Consider the following 18,567-nt stretch of genomic DNA (forward strand, 5'->3'; position numbering starts at 1 on the left):
AATACAGCCCTCTGAAGGTCTCCTTATGCATGGAGGTACAGGTTATTTGCACCACACCCTTCTGCCACTTCCCACCTCTTACCTGTGGAGCTCTCTTCACTGGAAGGATATGTGGCTTTCCCCAGGAGCAGATTGACCATTGTGGGGGAATTTGCTACTTTTAATGGTGTCTCTCCCCTCCTGTTAAGCTGGTGAGGATTTCCTCCATAATGTAACAACAGTTTCACCACCTAGACATAAACAAAGTCTCATTAAGTTGCATCTATAATGGTCAAAGGAGCAGAAGTGAAGATTATCCAAAAGGCTGACAAACCAGCTCACTATCAGCTAGTAATAAAGTAGCTTAAAGCCTAGCACATTGATCAGAGAAATATGAGCTAAAGCTAAGTGGTAGGGAATATGCTCTACAAGTATAAGATCCTTAGTTGAATTCCTTGCCTCCCTTATTGCAAAGGAGATCATGTAGAAGGCCCTTGTCACTCACGGTAGGTGATAAGCAGCTAGATATAGACACTGCCCTTTCTCAGTATAAGGGAATACCCTTACATACATTATCACCTTACCCAGTTTGTCTCTCTTGTTTCTCTGGGACCGAACAGGGTAGCTACACTTCAAACACCTAGAAATAAGGACACTGGACACATCTTGCATTATTGGAGGTAAATGGAAGAAGGCAAAGGCTGCAACTTATCCTCAACCACAAGTTTTCAATAGTAGAAGGGAAGAATAAACTAAAAAGTACACAGTAAAGAGCTGAAGAGCCTGATGGTGGCCACAGGGAGAGATCATTTGGGCCTGTGTAACAGCTGACTATTCAAATCTGGCAAGAACTGACCTTGTAGTGCCCATTGCTGGCTGCATCATGCAGCGGAGTGTCATCATCCAAGCCCTTGGTGTTGACCTCGGCGCCTGCAGCAAGCAACTGTTTTGCAACGTCATAGTAACCCCTGTTGCATGCCTCATGCAAAGCCGTCCAACCTGCAAATGCATATACAAAACATACACATAACATGGATGGCCTATTTTAGATCAGTAACTATGTCACACAGCAGTGCCTCCATTGATTATGCTGGCTGGCAGCACAGAGGCTTGCCTGTAGAACCACCCGCCAGCCCTGCATTAGTGTAAAGACATCAGAAGCTTGACTCTTGCCTGGTATTTAGCCCATCCAGGCTCTTTTGTCTGGCAACATAATAAATACATCCAGCTCCCCACTAGAAATAAGGAAAGAACAGAAGTTTAATAAAGGGGCATGAGGGAGGGACCATCTTTTGATGTAGAAAGATGGTCAATGTTATTTTTCACAGAATTCCTGTTCTCACCTGAACCTTAGTGTCTGGAATATTAACAAATAGCTGCAATGCCACAAACAGGTCTGCTTGGCTTTCTGGTGGCTTTGCAGCATCAGGTAGTAGGTAGAGAATGCTGCCACAGAAACAAGAATACCAAAATGCAATGAATAAAAAACTGAAGCCTCCTGGAATGTAATGAATAAATGATGCTAACAGGCTGATTTCCAAATAAAATAATCCTTAAAAGTTCCCCCAAAAGAGTTATTTCTACAACTTCACTATTAGAAAGCCTCTGTCTGAGTTACTGAATGAGTGTTATCTAGATGCATAAATGACTTATAATTAGTACTAACCAGTACTAACTATTACAAGGCTCAGGACAAGGCACTTGCTGCTCATTATAGAAGTGCAGTGAACCTTAACCTTTGCATGGTGGTGCTAGGTCATTTCAAATAAGCATCTATTGTAGCTTCTGAATTGCATACTAAGATAGCAAAGCAGCAAGTCCTAGATCTCCCAATGAACACAATTTGGCACCTGTTAAATTTTGCACAACAGGAGTTTTTGGCAAAATAATGGGACATAAGAGATTAATTTGGACTACCTAAAGAATGAGGGGGGGAAACCTGATCGACAATCATTAGCATGTGAAGGTATCACAGTGGCTGAAGCTAGGACAACAGAGGCTACAACACTGCAGTTGAAAAGAGGAAAGAATAAAAAGAAAAGACAGAACAGCAACAACTATCAGGAGGGAGAATACAGCATGGAAGGTGAAAACTTTATAGGTAACTGAGCTCTGCCACAGCTAGAAATATGCAACCAACATGAAATGGGCAAGAGAAAGTCATAGATAGAATCCCTGATCCAAGGCAATGGATCTGTTAGGCCTCCTCACAGCACTGCTCGCATTTTGGTGTTTTTTTTTGGGGGGGGGGGTTTGAAACAGTGACAACATCACAAGGTTCTTGACAGCAAAAAAACAGAACAAAATACAACACATCCCCAAGCTGGATCACTGTTCAGCAACTTACTCTGACTGTTCCACTACAGGTTGCTCACCTACTCCTCTGATGAATCTAGTCCTATCCTAGTTCAAGCTGGGCAACTTAATTATGTGGGCTCTAGTATAATGTTTTCTTCAGCGTCTCAGCCAAGAAACAACTGTATTGTTTTTCTACCCCCACCCCACCCCCACCCCAACATACTCCAGCAGTCAATTCAGAATGAATAGAGTGGTTACCTGCAAAATCTTTTACATTGACATCTGCACCCTCAATAATGAGTTCCTTGATGCGTCGGGCATCTCCTCGGATAGCTGCCCGGTGCAGCCGAGTCTCTCCACGTTCATTTCTCTTGTTTACTTTATCTTTGGTTTTGGAGGCAGAATTAGGAGTTCCCTTCTGACAAACTGTGGATTGAGAGGGATGCTTTGGTGTTGTATCTACTGCTGGCAGGAGAGGTGGGGAAAAGCACACATGAAGGAGGAGTTCAGTTCAAAGCCAAAACCCCAAAGCCTTTAGAGGGAGCTGTTGCCATATAGTTACAATCTTGCCTTGAAGCAGAGGAAATGGCTGGGGGATTGGGGGATGGGAGAGTTAATCTTTCCAAGCAGAGGAATGCCTCTGCAGGCACAATGGAGACATTAATGGAAGACTGTGATTAAGCAAATACTGTAGAAAGCAGCTGTGGTTCCTCTCAGGAATGAAGGGGCCTGAGATCTAAGGGAAGAAGTGAAGTCGATTCACTAGCTGCAAACGGGGGAATTCTCCAAGCTTTGTATGCTGAACACCTAACTGGATGTTTCTGAGATCCCAACTAAGACAGCAACTGCAGACTTTGAGGGAGAACCATAAGGGCCTAATTCTACCTTAAACACAAATTATACTGTCCACACCTGGACTGTTTGCAGACTCTTCTGCTGTCATCTGCATAAGAAGGGCAACCTGCTGGCGCTCAGAGAGCGGATAACCTGCACGGATTCCTGGAAGTCCCATTCCGAACAGCAGGCTGGGCTTCCGAGTTGCGGGCTCCTTTTTAATCCTCTTCCTTTCAGGACCCTGCTTTTCTGTGAAAACAGAGATAGGGGAAAAAATTGCAACTGAAATTCATTCGTTCTGAAGATATTTGCTATATTTGCTAACAGCAGCTTCCCTTTCAAACCTTTGCTCCTGACAGTGTCAAGATACTGAAGATGCCTTTGTCTAACTTCCTGCAAAGTAAGTCCTAGGGTTCATTGTTTTTATTTTAGAAAATTTATATCCCTGTTAAAAACAGTACGCAAGGTGGCTTACAAATTTGAAAACAAAACATACCACATCTTAATAAATATCAATGAAAAGAGACAATTGTGACAAGTAGTAAATATTAAAAACAGCAGGGTCAGGGTTAGCATTACAAATTTCTAAACAAGCAGATTAAAAGCCTGTCTAAATAAAAGCATCTTAGCAAGATGCCAGGAGACAGGCAGTAACAAGGTCGACTGGGCCTCCCATAGAAAAGAGTAACACAATTTAGGTATAGCCAGGGAGAAGGCTCTCTCACACATTTCACTTGTCTTGCTTCAGCCATAGTTGGGATGAAGAGAAGAAGGGAGCAGCAGGATGGTACACAAAGAACCTCTAATGAAGGAGACTCCACAACCTCCTGGGGGCGAGTGTTCCCATGACAAATAGCTGTTACTGTCAGAAAGTTATTTCTGATGTTTAGTTGGAATCTCCTTTCTTGCAACTTGAAGCCATTGGTTTGAGTCCCGTCCCCATCCCCCCCAGAACAGGAGGAAACAAGCTTGCTTCATTTTCCATGTGATAGTCCTTCAGATATTTGAAGATGGCTATCATATCTCCTCTCAGTCTCCTCTTTTCCAGGCTAAATATACCCAGCTCCTTCAACCATTCCTCATAAAGCTTTGTTTCCAGACCCTTGATCATCTTAGTTGCCCTCCTCTGCACACATTCCAGCTTGTCAACATCCTTCTTAAATTGTGGTGCCCAGAACTGGACATGGTATTCCAGGTGTGGTCTGATCAAGGCAGAACAGAGTGGTACTGTTAACTCCCTCAGTCTTGTGGTGGTATTCCTACTTCCAAAAGTAGGCCCTGCTCTGCCTGGCTTTTCAAAGCCAGCCCCCCCCCAATCATTCCTTTTAAAGGGGAGTGTTAATCTCATGGTACTGTATCGGATGGAGCTAACATTCTGGTAGAGTCTGAAGAGTTTGCCAGATCAGCCACTTGAGATAAAAAAATCAGAATACAGTATAACTAAATCTGCCATTCCACATACAGACTTACAGCACTATAACAAGACAAATCAACACACACACACACACACACACACACACACACGCGCGTGTGCACTGCAATAGCAATGGGTAAGTGCTGCCACTCACAAATTCTGGGGGAAAGGGTTTACTTCACTGAACATCTACCAACAGTTTCCATCTGGAGCACTCGATTTTGAGAGGTCACTGTGGGCTACATAGTTGTTCATAAGGCCCATATTTATATTTCAGAAGGCTTGTGATGGCTTAATGGGAAGCTTTATTTTTAGTACAACAAACAGACCTATGGCATAAGCAGCAGCAGCCTTCAAGTCTGAATGAGTGGCCGAGCATGAACACCATTCTCCCTGAGCCCCAAGGCAGGACCTGACAAAGTGATTTGCTATTCCATTCCCTCCCTTAAGTCTCCTCCTTCCCCCATTCTCCTCAGCTTCGAGTGTGCAAATTTCAATGAATGTGATTTCTTTTCTTCTTCAGGAGCATTCTAATTTCCTCCTTGCCAGAAGAGTTATCTTCTCCATAGCTCCCACTCCACCTTCCCCAAAATTAATGCGGTCATTTTAAGCAGTTAAAATTAATGTGGCCATTTCAATACTCTCTTATTCAAGTGCTAACTTGTTACAGGAGGCATGACACAAGTATTTCTATGCAATTAAAGTTTCAGGACCAATAAATATGTAATCAAAAGTATATGTAGAAAATAAAGTTCTTATTGTACACCGTCCAAATAAGAAGGTATAAGTCAACAAAATCATACTTGCTTACACTCTATGAGAAAAGTGGAACAACCACTGTCACGCACATCACATGGCTTACTGGTAAACACTTCTGTTTTCCATGGAGGTTTCACTCCTATTACTTTTTCCGTGCTCGGTAGAATAAAAACCTAGTCCTGACAAGCCTAAATATGCTTTAGTAATGCCAGAATATGTTAGAGAAGCATCAACGAATAGGGAGTAGACAGTAGAGCATGTCCCAGTTCAGTTTTAACACATACGATGATTGAAGACTGAATAGAAAAAGATGGTATAACCACATCAAATGCTGCATTGAACTTATACTGGACACATCTGTGCCAACTACCGTATTTTTCGCTCTATAAGATGCACCAGACCACAAGACGCACCTAGTTTTTGGAGGAGGAAAACAAGAAAAAATATTCTGAATCTCAGAAGCCAGAACAGCAAGAGGGATCGCTGCGCAGTGAAAGCAGCAATCCCTCTTGCTGTTCTGGCTTCTGGGATAGCTGCGCAGCCTGCATTCACTCCATAAGACGCACACACATTTCCCCTTACTTTTTAGGAGGGAAAAAGTGAGTCTTATAGAGCAAAAAATATGGTAGTTTTGTGTGGCTTACAATGTGAATAACATAAGCATTATCTAAAGCAACTTCTTTACCAGAAGTTTTAGTCCAGCCCAAGCAGTGGCTCACTGTAAACAAATATATTTAGGCATCCAGAGAAAAAACAGACAAGCATCTCATGGCTCCTGAAAGACCCAAATTAAATGCAGAAACACACACTCAACTTTAAGTGAGCACTCCTTCCTTTAAAATCAAGAAACTAAATACTGGAACACAAAATACAACACTCTTGCACAGGAGCTAGATAAATAGAAATGCAATTATTTAATTGATTATGCTGATATCAGAAAACATTGCTATCTTCAAAACTGAGCCCTAAGATTGAGGGGAAATATAATTTTCAACTAAGCAAGTTTCCTTGCTTCTTAAAGCAGGTCACACCTGATGACTCCGTTATCAATTGGCAGAAGATAACTAGGATTTTCATAGAATGAAAATAAATCTAGGGACACTGCCGTAGATGGGCTGAAAGTATCTTGTTCCAGAGGACAGGAAATCCCCTAGACTGTTATCTCTCACAGCCTCTGTCCAGAATTAGCAAGAGATTTAAACAACTGGAATCCTTGAGTATAATAGCCAATCTTCTAAAATCTCCACAGAACAGATAGCATAAGACTTCCTCTTTCCTTTTCTAAATTGCTTCCAACCAGTGACTAGGCAGATCACAAACAATACTTTTAACCTTTACAAGGTAAGCAGGCCTCAAACTGGTCAGTGCCTGATAGGAGACAACTTAGACATCCCATGCACAGCAACACTGAGAAGGATATATATGCAACCAAATCCAATCAAAACCTTGATGTGCTTATTTGACCAGTTATAATATGGCTACACAAATCACTGAGGATCCTTTTCATTATTTCAAGAGGACTGCACAGCTAATAGAAAAACATTTTTATCACATTTTAATTGTTTGCTTCTTAGTGTCTCCTTTCCCCTCTGCATCCTATAGCATTCTCTCTCTCTTCCCCATCTGTTAACTGGCACCCCTGCTTTTCAATACTCCACAGTTCTCATTGCACCCCATCTCTATTAGTCCATTTTATTATCTGCATTCCTTAGCAGCTCTTTTCTCTTTTACTAGTAAAGACCTCTGGACCCCAATCTGTCACCTCCTATTTTTCTCTTTCCACACCCTCCCCAAACACCTGTCTTTCCACCCTCCCCACCCTAGAGTTCCCTCCCCACTCAATGTTGCAGTTTGAATGCTAGGACCATGTGATTCCTCCACAACAAACACCATCTAGATTGTTCCAAGAAGGGAACTACAACTATATGTTCCCCAGGCAAAAACAAATGAAAAGACACACACACCACACACCAGTTTGAACTGTAGCATATGTTGCTTAACAACTGTACAAAGAAAAGAAAAGAAATTATGTTCCACAGCCTGGTTAAACAGAGAATTTATATTGCTTCAACAATAAATCTTTGACCAATGCTCTTTCATCCTGATGCAGTAGAGCCAAAAATGAAATCAGTGGCATAAAAGGACACAAAATGAAAAAAGTAAAATAAAATAAAATTTATTAGAAAAAGAAACATACAGCCTCTTTTTTTCTTCCCCTCTTCATTGGTTCAGTCCTTTCCACAACATATCCTAACTGACAAATATTTATCCACAGTGTACAATGTAACTACAGATAGAGCAAAAAGATCTCGTGCTGGGAAAGAGCATGCTGCTCTGATTCTGGAATAGCATGGGCTATTCTGACTCTGTGCTCCCCCCTCGATGTCCTATAAAAATGCTGCTTGTGACAAAACCTGTCTTGGTGGAGTGCTGCCTCATTTCAGTGGCTAAAGTGAACTAGGGCACCAAATAAACCAGGGCACTGCATAGTAGTGCTTGTGTCTGGATGCCTTATCAGCGAAGTCACAGTTGAGCCAGCAACATACCAAACACAACACTGCTTAAATAGCTCAAGTTTTTGGTTGACATCTTCTCTCTGAAAACAAAAGCCTCAGTGGGATAAACCATACCTAGTGAGTGGACAGATGGTCTTCAATAGCCTGACTAAAATGAAGTCAAGAGATAAATGTGAACTCCTGAACCCAGAGTATTGGCAATGAAATGCCTTGGAAGCAAAATGCTTGATCTCAAGACAGCCAACCTCAGGCTTTACTCGGTTCTATTGCACCATCTCAAATTAACACTTTCCTCCATTGTTTAACATCTAGTTCTCCCCTCAAAAAATGTCACTTAAGAAGCAGAGATTCCAGATGCTACCTGTCACATCTCTTTACACTCCCTGGGTGCCTATTTTGCCAAAGAAAGGATAGCTGGAGTTTGTTTGAACTTCATTCCCCACCAGGCCACCTCCAAGCACTCTGTTCCTAACTAGGCTGTGGCCATATCCAGAGGTGTCTTCTGACTGAGGAAATGAAGTCTAGGCTACCAGGACCAGTTTAACCTGACCACAGCCTTTTCATAAGCATGAATCATAGCATCAGTTCTGTTGTTAAAAAAACAAAGAAAAAAGAACCTTCATCACACAAGGGTGACACTGCAAAAAATATAAACATAATTCAGACTCAGTGGAGATGGACTCGTGAACTTAGCATGGGGGGGGGGGGGACAGACTCTGTTCCTGATACAAAAATGGTTCAAGATCTCAGGGGCTGAAAATGTGAATTACTTTCTATAGAGGAAAGGTTTTTCATTCATGCCCCAAAGAGGAATGGTTGTTACAACAATTCAGACACCAAAAAGTCAACACTTGAATATATTAGAGATCAATTAACTTAAAAGAGATGTGGAAATCTTGTGCTCCACTTACCAGCCCATCATAGCTGGCTGAGGACAGGAACGGAAACCTGCTGGATTCCTTCTTACAGGGCCTGAGAAGGGCTTTATTACTTTTGTGTTGGGAAGTAGCCTGTACTTTGCAATTACTTGCCTCAAATTTCCAGTACCTCAGCCACCACCAGGGGTGGTTCCATTAAAAATTAGGAACAAAAGTAAAAAGCCCTCCCTTCAGCACTTTCATTTTTGCCAACTTCATAAATGCTTTGGGGTGATGATGGGGAAGGCTGCTGATATTCGCTGCCATTTTGTAGGTACACTGCTTCTTGTACTGAATGTAAGAAAGGCCCTGTTGGATCATACCCTCTAGTCCAGCATCCTGTTTATAACTGTGGTCAACCAGATATATGTCTACAAGATTCAAGTAGTCGGGGCACAAGGCAACAGCTCTTCCACTGCTGTCCCTCAGCAAGTGGAATTAAATGGTAGACTGTCTCTGAAAATGGAGGTTCCACATAGCAATCCTAACAAATAGCCATTGATAAAAAATCCCCATCATCCTCAATAAAAATTTGTCTAGACTTCCTTTAAAGCCACCTGTGACACTGGCTGCCACCATATCTAGTTGCAATGGATTCCATAAACAACAAGGGGCTGTACGAAGTAGTACTTTTTCTGGGTCTACTTTCTATGTCTCCAGTTAATGTTACTTGTGTGCTAGCTTATGTATTTTATCTTGCTTTTTGTAAGCTGCTTTGAGAGATTGCTGAAGCAGGGTATATACACCATTTCTATATAAAAAAAATAAGATTGTTACGTGCTCTCTCTGGGGCCCTTTTCCTACTGGAAGGGGAGAGGGGAATATCTTCTGTCAAAGCAGCCATCATTTTTGTGGCCTCCTTGATCTAACCCCGCTAAACACACTTGGATGTTTCCCTGGGCTGCCACTTGATCAAAACAAAGCAAGAACAATGGGTGCATACTGTTCTCTCCAACACCTCCTGCATCCTCTGTCCCTGTTTCTCTGCCATTACCCAATTCTGTCACGTCCTTAAGCCTCGAAAGCTCTAAAATCTGTTAGTCAGCAAAGTTTTGCCTCCCCACCATGCAGCCCTTTCCTGACCCATTTTTATATTGTACATACCAAATGTTGCTTCTTGCACCAATCCCTAGAGTGCATTAGTAACAACCCCTTTATTGGTCATTTTTTTCTATTCTTTGTGGTCATTTAGCTAGTACTAAACATGGGGAAAGATTCCTGTTATTAAGTATGGCAACAGTCAGCTGCTCCTTTTATTACTTTTTACTTTATTTTTGCATATACAGGACTGCAACAACAAAAGGGGAAGGCAGGTACATTCCCTGGGATGTTTCCTTTGATGTTTTAAGTTTGGTTTTTTTGTTTTTTAAAGAAACATATTGCTGTCCTGTATCAGAAAAAACTCTTTCCCCAATTCATCCTGCACTCTGCAGGCAGTTTAATGACCAGCCTGTAGACATAAATTTCAACAGAAGCTAACAAGACCACCCTGGCATAAGCAGTTTATGGAGGCCAAAATAACATACAGCTTCTTTAAGCTACAGTTTACTGGGGATTCCAATACCTGCTTCCAGAGCAAGGACTAAACCCTGGAAAATGTGGCCTAGAAGAATGTGTGAAGAGTATTTCCTTTACCACCACACAACCACAACCATAACTTTCTATTATTTTTTTTGCAGTATTTATAGGCCATTCTATAAAAGAAAAGTTCTTAGGACAGCTCACAAATAGTAACAATGTTTAAAATTCCACAACCATAAACCCAATAAAATTATAAACACAGTCAACCCCAGGCATTACTGCAGAGAGTGAAAATGGCTTAAAACTAAACCAGATTACAGTGGTACCTCGGGTTACATACGCTTCAGGTTACATACGCTAACCCAGAAATAGTGCTTCAGGTTAAGAACTTTGCTTCAGGATGAGAACAGAAATCGTGATCTGGCGGTGCAGCAGCAGCAGGAGACCCCATTAGCTAAAGTGGTGCTTCAGGTTAAGAACAGTTTCAGGTTAAGAACGGACCTCTGGAACGAATTAAGTACTTAACCCGAGGTACCACTGTAAAAGGCGGTGGCGGGGGGGAGGTCTTTGCCTGGTGTTGAAAGATCGGAGCTAGATTACTATCTCTGGGGAGGGTATTCCACAGCCACAATGTCACCACTGGAAAATCCCCCTCATTCTATGGTAGTCTTCAGAGGAAACCCTCTGAAGAAGAGCTTAAAGTCCAGGTAGTGAATGTGGAGACAGAAAGTCCTTCAGGTACCCTAGTCCCAAACTATGAAGAGCCTTAAAGGTCAAAACTAGCACAATGAATTGGGCCCAGAAACAAACTGTGTGATAGCAATGATGGCAAAGCACTGGAATGATGTGCCTCATATTACCCTGTCCCAGTTAGCAGTCTTGCAGCCATATAGTGAACTAACTGAAGTTTCCCAGCCACTTTCAAACGCACCTCTACATACAATGCATTTCAACTGTCTGAACAGAAGATTACCACTGAGGCAAGGCTATCAGTCCAAGAAGGGTAATAGCTGATAGAAAGTGCTCAAGGCTAGATACTCTGTGGATCCAATGACAAAGCTGGATCAATGAGTACCCCAGACTACAAACCTGATTCTTTAGGGGAAATGTAGCCAACTCTATAAAGGTTGAACACCACTTTCTTAGGTAGATGAATCACTTAGTTCCATCTTTTGACTAGATTGTCCTTCAGTTCATTAGCCTTATTTCTAACCCATTACCACTTCCAGGAACTGATTTAGCACTCCCACCAACTCACCTGCATAAGATAAAAAAGAAATGGAGAGCTGGGTGCCAACCACATATAGATGATGCCTCACACTATACTTCCAGATGACCACAACAGTTTCATGGGGAATAAGCATGGGGAATAACATGAAACCCTAAGGACCCCAAAGCATAAATGCTATGGAATGCAGCAGAAGCCCTCTAAGCACCACCTTCTGGAATAAGCTGTTCAGGTATGACTGGATCGTGCAACAACACACTCTGACAGTATCTCTAGAAGGATATCATGGTCAATGGTACTTAAAGCTGTTCAGAGGTCTAGGAGAATTATGCTCCTCCTTCTCTGTCTCCTGTCAAAAGTAATACCACAGAGCAAACAAGAGTTTCCATTACAAAACCGTATCTGAAACCCTACTGAAATGGAGTGAGAAAATTGGTTTCATACATTTTGTCCTTGGAACTGGCTACAACCTACCCTCTTAAGCACCTCACCCAATAATGGAATGTTAGCCAACAGCTATTCTCAGCTTTTGAGTCCAAGGTAGGTTTCTTTGGGAGCACTTTACTACAGCCTCCTTTAAAGGTAGCTGGAATTTCTTTCTCTTTGTCTCTATAACAGTTATTTCCTGGTTTCAGCCAATCCTCCCTCCCTGCTAGATGCTCCTTGCTAGATGCAATAAGCCAAGATGGGCAGTGACTGAGAAGACAGGTGGTTGGCTGGATTCAGCCAAGAATCTTGTCCCTTAATAAATTAAAATCACCCAACAAAATTGAACCAGATGGTTTCCCGAGCAGATCCCTTGGCTGATCTGCATTAACTGTGGCATCCAGATCATGGTGGATAATTTCTTTGAAATTATTTCCAAAAAGACCCCTTCATATCCTCTAATGCGACAGATTGCAGGGGACTCTGAACCACGTAGAAAATATTTAGGAAGGAACATGCCCCAGGGCTATGGGTGAGCACCCACACTTACTGGAGGAAATAAGCATGTTCTAGAATAATGTATATTCCAAAGAATTCCTATTGAATCTAAACCCAAACTGGAATATGACTTCACTGGAGAGAAGATTTAGTTTGGGACAATTACAAAACAAGTATACTGGGCAATTAACCAAAGACACCTGATTCAATGCAAATCGTTACACAGCTCACCGAAGCCTCTGTCTATGTGCCACCTATCAGGACAAGAAAGACAAAAGGGGAGCCACTCAGCAGAAGCAGAGCAATGTAAGTTTTTTCAACATCTTTCAAGATTTTCAGGGGAGAATGATCATTCATGCAGAGTACGCTAGACTGTCTGTATATTGAAATGCAAGTGAGCTACAGTCTTCCAGCTCATATATTTTCTGCATGTGTGTCTGTGCTGCGGTCAAGTTGCCAGTGCCTGGATCAGGGGAAAATACCAGTAATAGGAGCCACGAGAGTGAAACAAGCAGCAAGCATTTTCTTCACCTATGTAACTTTTTCAAGGAAGGTAAGATTTTCCTTGGTGATACTTGTGTAACAGAAGAAATCCAACAAATCCCAGACAGACCCTTCTACCCAAGATCTACAAAATACTAACAAACTGAAGTAGAAGGTTAATAGAAGCTGAAGGGCTGTTTTCTGCATATTCCTACAAAGTGAGTATATAACTAGAACACCAATGCTTTCATTAATACTACTGAGATGCTACCGGGCTGTCAGAGCGAGCCCACAGTCATCCTCCCCTCCGCACAAAAACTCTGCCTCTGAAGTTTGACTGCGACTGTTAAATTTTTAATCTTACCAACTCTGCAACTGTAGAAAATTCCTCCTCTGTGGAACACTTAACATTAGAAGCCTGAAATCGATAGGGATAAAAATAAACTGAAGAGACTTCCGCACTCTCACTTTAACATGCTGGAATTAGACAGATGGACCTGCCTGAGTGAATGCAGACTTTGGGAGATGCTCAATTTACATCCTTCATAGGAAGGAATATTGTGGTTACAGTAAACGCAATGCAGAATCTGGTTCCTAGCCTTGTCATGTGCTTGCTTCAACTTTTTTACCATCTTCTTTGTCTCTTTTGGTATTTCACCTTCTTTACCTATGAAATGGAGAGAGACAGCTCAAAAGGGCCTACATCATTAGTGGAGGAGAAATGCTCCACTCCAATGATGCTATGAGGGAGAGAATTAACTCAAATTTACCTCACTGTGTCTGGAGAATTGGTGGCAGTTTGAGGTACCATAAAGGTTACACCTTGGGAATTCTGAGCTAAGGAGCAGCTTACACCACTTGTGATGGGAAGGGTTAGGGTCTCTTGTCAGGGGGAAAACAGTGATAGCATCAGGTGTGTATCTGAGTGAGAAAGGCCTTTTAGAATTGAACTACAAGGTGTACTGCAGTACAGCAAAACTGAGCAAAATGATATGTGGTTCTGCCTTTTTACAAATTCAGCTTTGCCTCCCGATTGGCTGGGACAGGCTATTTTTGCTCTGCCTTTTATCTGCCTAGTTCCATATCTGTGAGGCTATTCTCTCCTGCCAGGCTTATCATCTGCCTTTGTTCATTCATCTAGCCCAGGGGTCAGCATTTTTTTTAGCAGGGGGCCGGTCCACTCTCCCTCAGACCTTGTGGGGGGCTGGACTATTTTTTTGGGGGGGAGGATGAACGAATTCCTGTGCCCCACAAATAACCCAGAGATGCATTTAAAATAAAAGCACACATTCTACCCATGTAAAAACTGTAAAAACACGCTGATTCCCAGACTGTCCGCGGGCTAGATTTAGAAGCCGATTGGGCCGGATCTGGCCCCTGGGCCTTAGTTTGGCTACCCATGACCTAGCCCCTGACTCCAAGTGCTCTAAATACAACTACATATTTTCTAGTTAGAATAAACTATCCAGAGAAAGGAAACTGGTTCACTTGCATAGTTTGCTTCATGTGGCAAATTGTGTTTCCAATTTGAAGAGGACTTTCAGGCTCAGGAGATCTGTATTTTAGTGAGCTGCAAATCATGGAAACTGCTCAGTGAAACTATACTAGGAATGCTTGAGACCCTGGAGAAGGAAAAAGTATATGAAATATACTGCCCCTTTGACCTCAAAATGCTGGTGCTCAGTTAAAGAGATAGGGCACATGTTGATCACTCTGCTTGATTTCTGGTCTTAACATGACACACAAGAAAGATGCAGAGGACAGTTTGATCAGGCAGACCCATTTCTCAACCAAGGACCTACTAAATTCTATCTATTCTAGACTTACTACACTGTTTTAACCCTTGCTGGACCAGGACCGCAGGAATTAGAAAAGTCAGCACACACACCCCCCACAACAATAACCTCAGAGAAGGGCCACAGTTCACTGGTAGAGCATCTGCTTTGCACACAGAAGGTCAATTCCTGGCATCTCCAAGTAAGGCTGGGAGAGACTCCAGTCTGAAACCCTGAAGAGCCACTGTCTGTGTAGACAATACTGAGCTACATGGACCAATTCTCTGACTCAATATAAGCCAGTTTCCTGTATACCTATGAATTTAGTATTCCACTGTGCCCATGGTTTCCATTCCCCACCTCCAAAAAAGGAGTTTTTAACGCAGTATATTTGTCAGGTGGTCATAATTCATTTGTAAGGTACTATGTGCATGCTTTAACACATTTGTATTAAATTTATATTTTTTCAAACAGTATACATGTTCTATAACTGAAGATTTGAGAAATCTGAAAGATCCTATTTAAATTTTGAAAAGCATTTTTAAAATCTGGATTTATATCCGTCCTGTGTGGAAGAACCACAGGAAAACTTTGGACTTTGTCCTCAGATTCAAGGGGTTAAGTCTGCTGTAAGTCACTCAGAAAAGTTTTGGCAAAGTCAACTAAGTGTAACAGTAAGACCCATAGCTGGCCTGCAAGCAAGTATGTATGTAAACAGGAAGGACAAAAGAGGGGGTGGGAAAAGCTGACTAGAAACTGCAGAGGATGTGCTGTCATCCTCTTGTGTTTGGTTTAGAAACTGAGACAGAAAAATCAACTGAAAAGACTCTACTCTCCTAGAAGGTAGGCAGATGACAGGAAATAGTTAGTGGTTGGGAAAATATACTAAAGGATTTGCAGGAGATCTGTGATAAAAATGTGTACATCCTCTCTACGTTGTGACCCCTCCCCCCACAACTTCTATTTAAAAAGGAGTTTGAACAGGCCTTCCTGAATTTCACTAGATTTACAAATGGAAACACAGTACTATAGATTTAACTTGTTATCTGGCTGGTTTATTACTCTCTACCTTTTGCAGAACTGGAAGCTGAAGATGTTTTTGAAAAGTCATAGTTATTTCATAATTCCTTACAGCAACATTTGTGACTTGGAATCTATTTCATAAACAAACAGCAGGACTAATTTACCAAAGGTTCCCTACACTGAATAAATGAGAACCATGTATATAGCGTATTTTTTGCTCTATAAGACTCACTTTTTCCCTCCTAAAAAGTAAGGGGAAATGTGTGTGCGTCTTATGGAGCAAATGCAGGCTGCGCAGCTATCCCAGAAGCCAGAACAGCAAGAGGGATTGCTGCTTTCACTGCGCAGCAATCCCTTTTGCTGTTCTGGCTTCTGAGATTTGGAATTTTTTTTCTCTTGTTTTCCTCCTCCAAAAACTAGGTGCGTCTTGTGGTCTGGTGCGTCTTATAGAGCAAAAAATACGGTATATATATGTCTGTCTGTCTATTGCTAGGGCAATGTCATCCACGTCTCTTCTATACTGGGCAATCATAATCAGAAACATGCACGTGCCTCAAGTCCATTTTATAGGCACAAGAGAAGCAAAAGCAAGCAGAGACCAAAAGACAGCACAGATGGAGGAACAAGGCCAATGACATGGCACTCAATTCTAGTTGTTATTGGCTTTTTACGTATCAAGGAAACTGCTTCATTCGCAAAGTAATCTCCCTGCCAGAAAACAGATGCAAAAGCATAGTTTCCCCAGTCTAAGCCAAGTCAGGGATATTTCTTATAATTCCCCACCACTGAAATTTAATCTGATAATCTCTATTTCTGGTTAAGGCACATCTGCATACTTTGTTCCAGAGCTATCCATGTGGCTCATCAGTAAAAGGAACAGCATGGACTCGTGTTAAAGGAACTAAACAGGCTGGGCTGATTCCACAACTTTTCTGTTCTGCAATGTGGATAGGTAAACCTAACTTGTGCATGCTCCCTCACTGTCTATAAAATTGTAATGTATTCTTATTGATCCTTCAGGTGTGGACAGGAACAGTAGAATAGGCCTGGCCTAACCTGAAGTTACAAGCATGCACAAACTGCTGGGGCCATGCATGGATTGGACAGCCTGCCACTCTCAGGAATGCAGACTTTAAGTGCTGAATATCCTGGCACCAACATGTGCTTTGGAGAAGCCAGAAATAAAATTAGGCATCAGTCTCAATTTTCTAGGAACCAGGCACTTGGGATTTTTCAAGCTCTGCTTATTATTTCCAGCTCAGTGGCTTTTCTTTCTTTCCTCGATGCAACTCTCCAAACTTCATCCTAAGTCAATATTGGCATGAAAAATGTACACAAGCCAAGAATTCAAGATTCAACTCTGCTGCTCCTCTACAGTGGAGAAATAGGAATTTGCTTTTAACTTTTTTTTATTACATGTAAATCAAAGAGGAGAGAATAAATATAATTTTGAGGACAGTAAAACCTTTGCTCACTTACATTCAAATGGTTCTTGGGATTTCTATTAGGTTTCCGGTTATACATTAAACAGACATGCTTTAATCTGGAATTGGTAGTCATAAGTCTAGTTTAGATCTAACCAGAAATTCCCCCCACCCCAATCCATTTACAACTTCATTTTTAGCACAAGTGAACTAAATCACAGGTGAAGCTCAGGGTTGAGGAGATGGGGTATGGAAGGAGGAATGTTTAAATGCAATAGCAGGGGGGTGGGTTTGATACTGATCTCTTAAGACTACAGGGTAGAGAAGATCCAAAGGCAGCATTCTACTCATTACAAAAGATGGGACTTTGGGGGGGAGGGAGATGGAAGCATCATTGCAGAGACAAGGCAAGAAAAGCACAGGCAGGTAATACCCCAAACAATATCTTACAGATACTGTGGAGAAGGGACCACCTCCTGGTCCTGTTAAAAGACTTTCATTTTTGAAGAGTGCCTTCCCAAGTACATAGCCAAACAAAGGATCAATAAGAATAAATCAGAATTGCACAGACAGTGAGGAAGGATAGATTATGCCCCTGGGAGGAAGCACAAGACAGGCCTTGCGTTTCTTATTCACAGTCTCATATGCAGAGTGTGACTCATTCTTACAGTAGGCATGGCAGTACATAAAAATGCTTGTGCTTTAGCAAATGTCAGTTCAGATGGAAGGAAGTGGGTTTTACCTGAGCACATCCAAGGCTCAGAGGGGGGGATTGCAGAATTGCAATGTGTGGGTTGGAGCTCCAGCTTCTATGGGCAGCCGTGCATAGTGCAAGAAATCAGGAAGGGAATGCATGTAGGGAGAACACAAACAGAGATTGCTGAAGCTTGTTAATGTAAAATGCACAAACATACGACCACAATATACAAAAGGCAGGAGGAGGAAAATGGGCTGGGGACCAGAGGAACATGCAATGACACTGAAAGAGGAGTACATAATTAGCACAAAGTAACTGACAGGGGAGGAAGGACAAGCCTAGAGCATGCTTGACCAATCAAATGGAATAAGTTGCCAAACATGTCAGTAGTTGATACGGGAGAGCTAGCAGTTTGAAAATGGGGGTCAGGCTGGTGAGCCAAGTAGGTTTGCTTGAGAAGGAGAAATGAGGGGGTGAAAGAAGAGAAGGATATCAAGAAAAGAGGAAACCTGAAAAGTTGCCCTGAAATACATTAATAAACAGAAGAGCTTCACACAAATTCTCTAACAAAAATACAAATAGTTATAGAATCATAGACTCATAGAATTGTAGAGTTGGAAGGGACTCCAAATGGTCATCTACTCCAACCCCCTGCAACGCAGGAATCTCCACTCTTCTTCTTTGGCGATCACTCGTAGCCAAGTAAGATTGTCTTCCATGGACATGGTCTTAACAGTGAGTCCGTAAGTGACTGTGGAGGCCAATTCTGGATCTA

The 18,567-nt window shown here is 42.0% G+C and overlaps 1 protein-coding gene across 5 annotated transcripts in view; it reads right to left on the bottom strand.

The window, feature by feature from the left end:
- ANKRD11 (ankyrin repeat domain containing 11) overlaps positions 1–18,567 on the bottom strand; it is a 190,363-nt gene that overhangs the window by 18,214 nt on the left and 153,582 nt on the right. For 2 of the 5 annotated variants that reach the window (XM_053400017.1, XM_053400019.1), the window contains exons 5-8: positions 3,190–3,360; positions 2,536–2,742; positions 836–978; positions 83–230 (exon numbers count right to left, since the gene is read on the bottom strand). In XM_053400017.1, the coding sequence (XP_053255992.1) occupies positions 83–230; positions 836–978; positions 2,536–2,742; positions 3,190–3,360 (669 nt within the window). The remainder of the gene's footprint in view (positions 1–82; positions 231–835; positions 979–2,535; positions 2,743–3,189; positions 3,361–18,567) is intronic. The other 3 variants (XM_053400022.1, XM_053400018.1, XM_053400020.1) reach the window with 2 other exon arrangements.

Source organism: Podarcis raffonei, chromosome 8 (assembly GCF_027172205.1).
Source record: "Podarcis raffonei isolate rPodRaf1 chromosome 8, rPodRaf1.pri, whole genome shotgun sequence".
NCBI classification, from domain to species: Eukaryota; Metazoa; Chordata; class Lepidosauria; order Squamata; family Lacertidae; genus Podarcis; species Podarcis raffonei.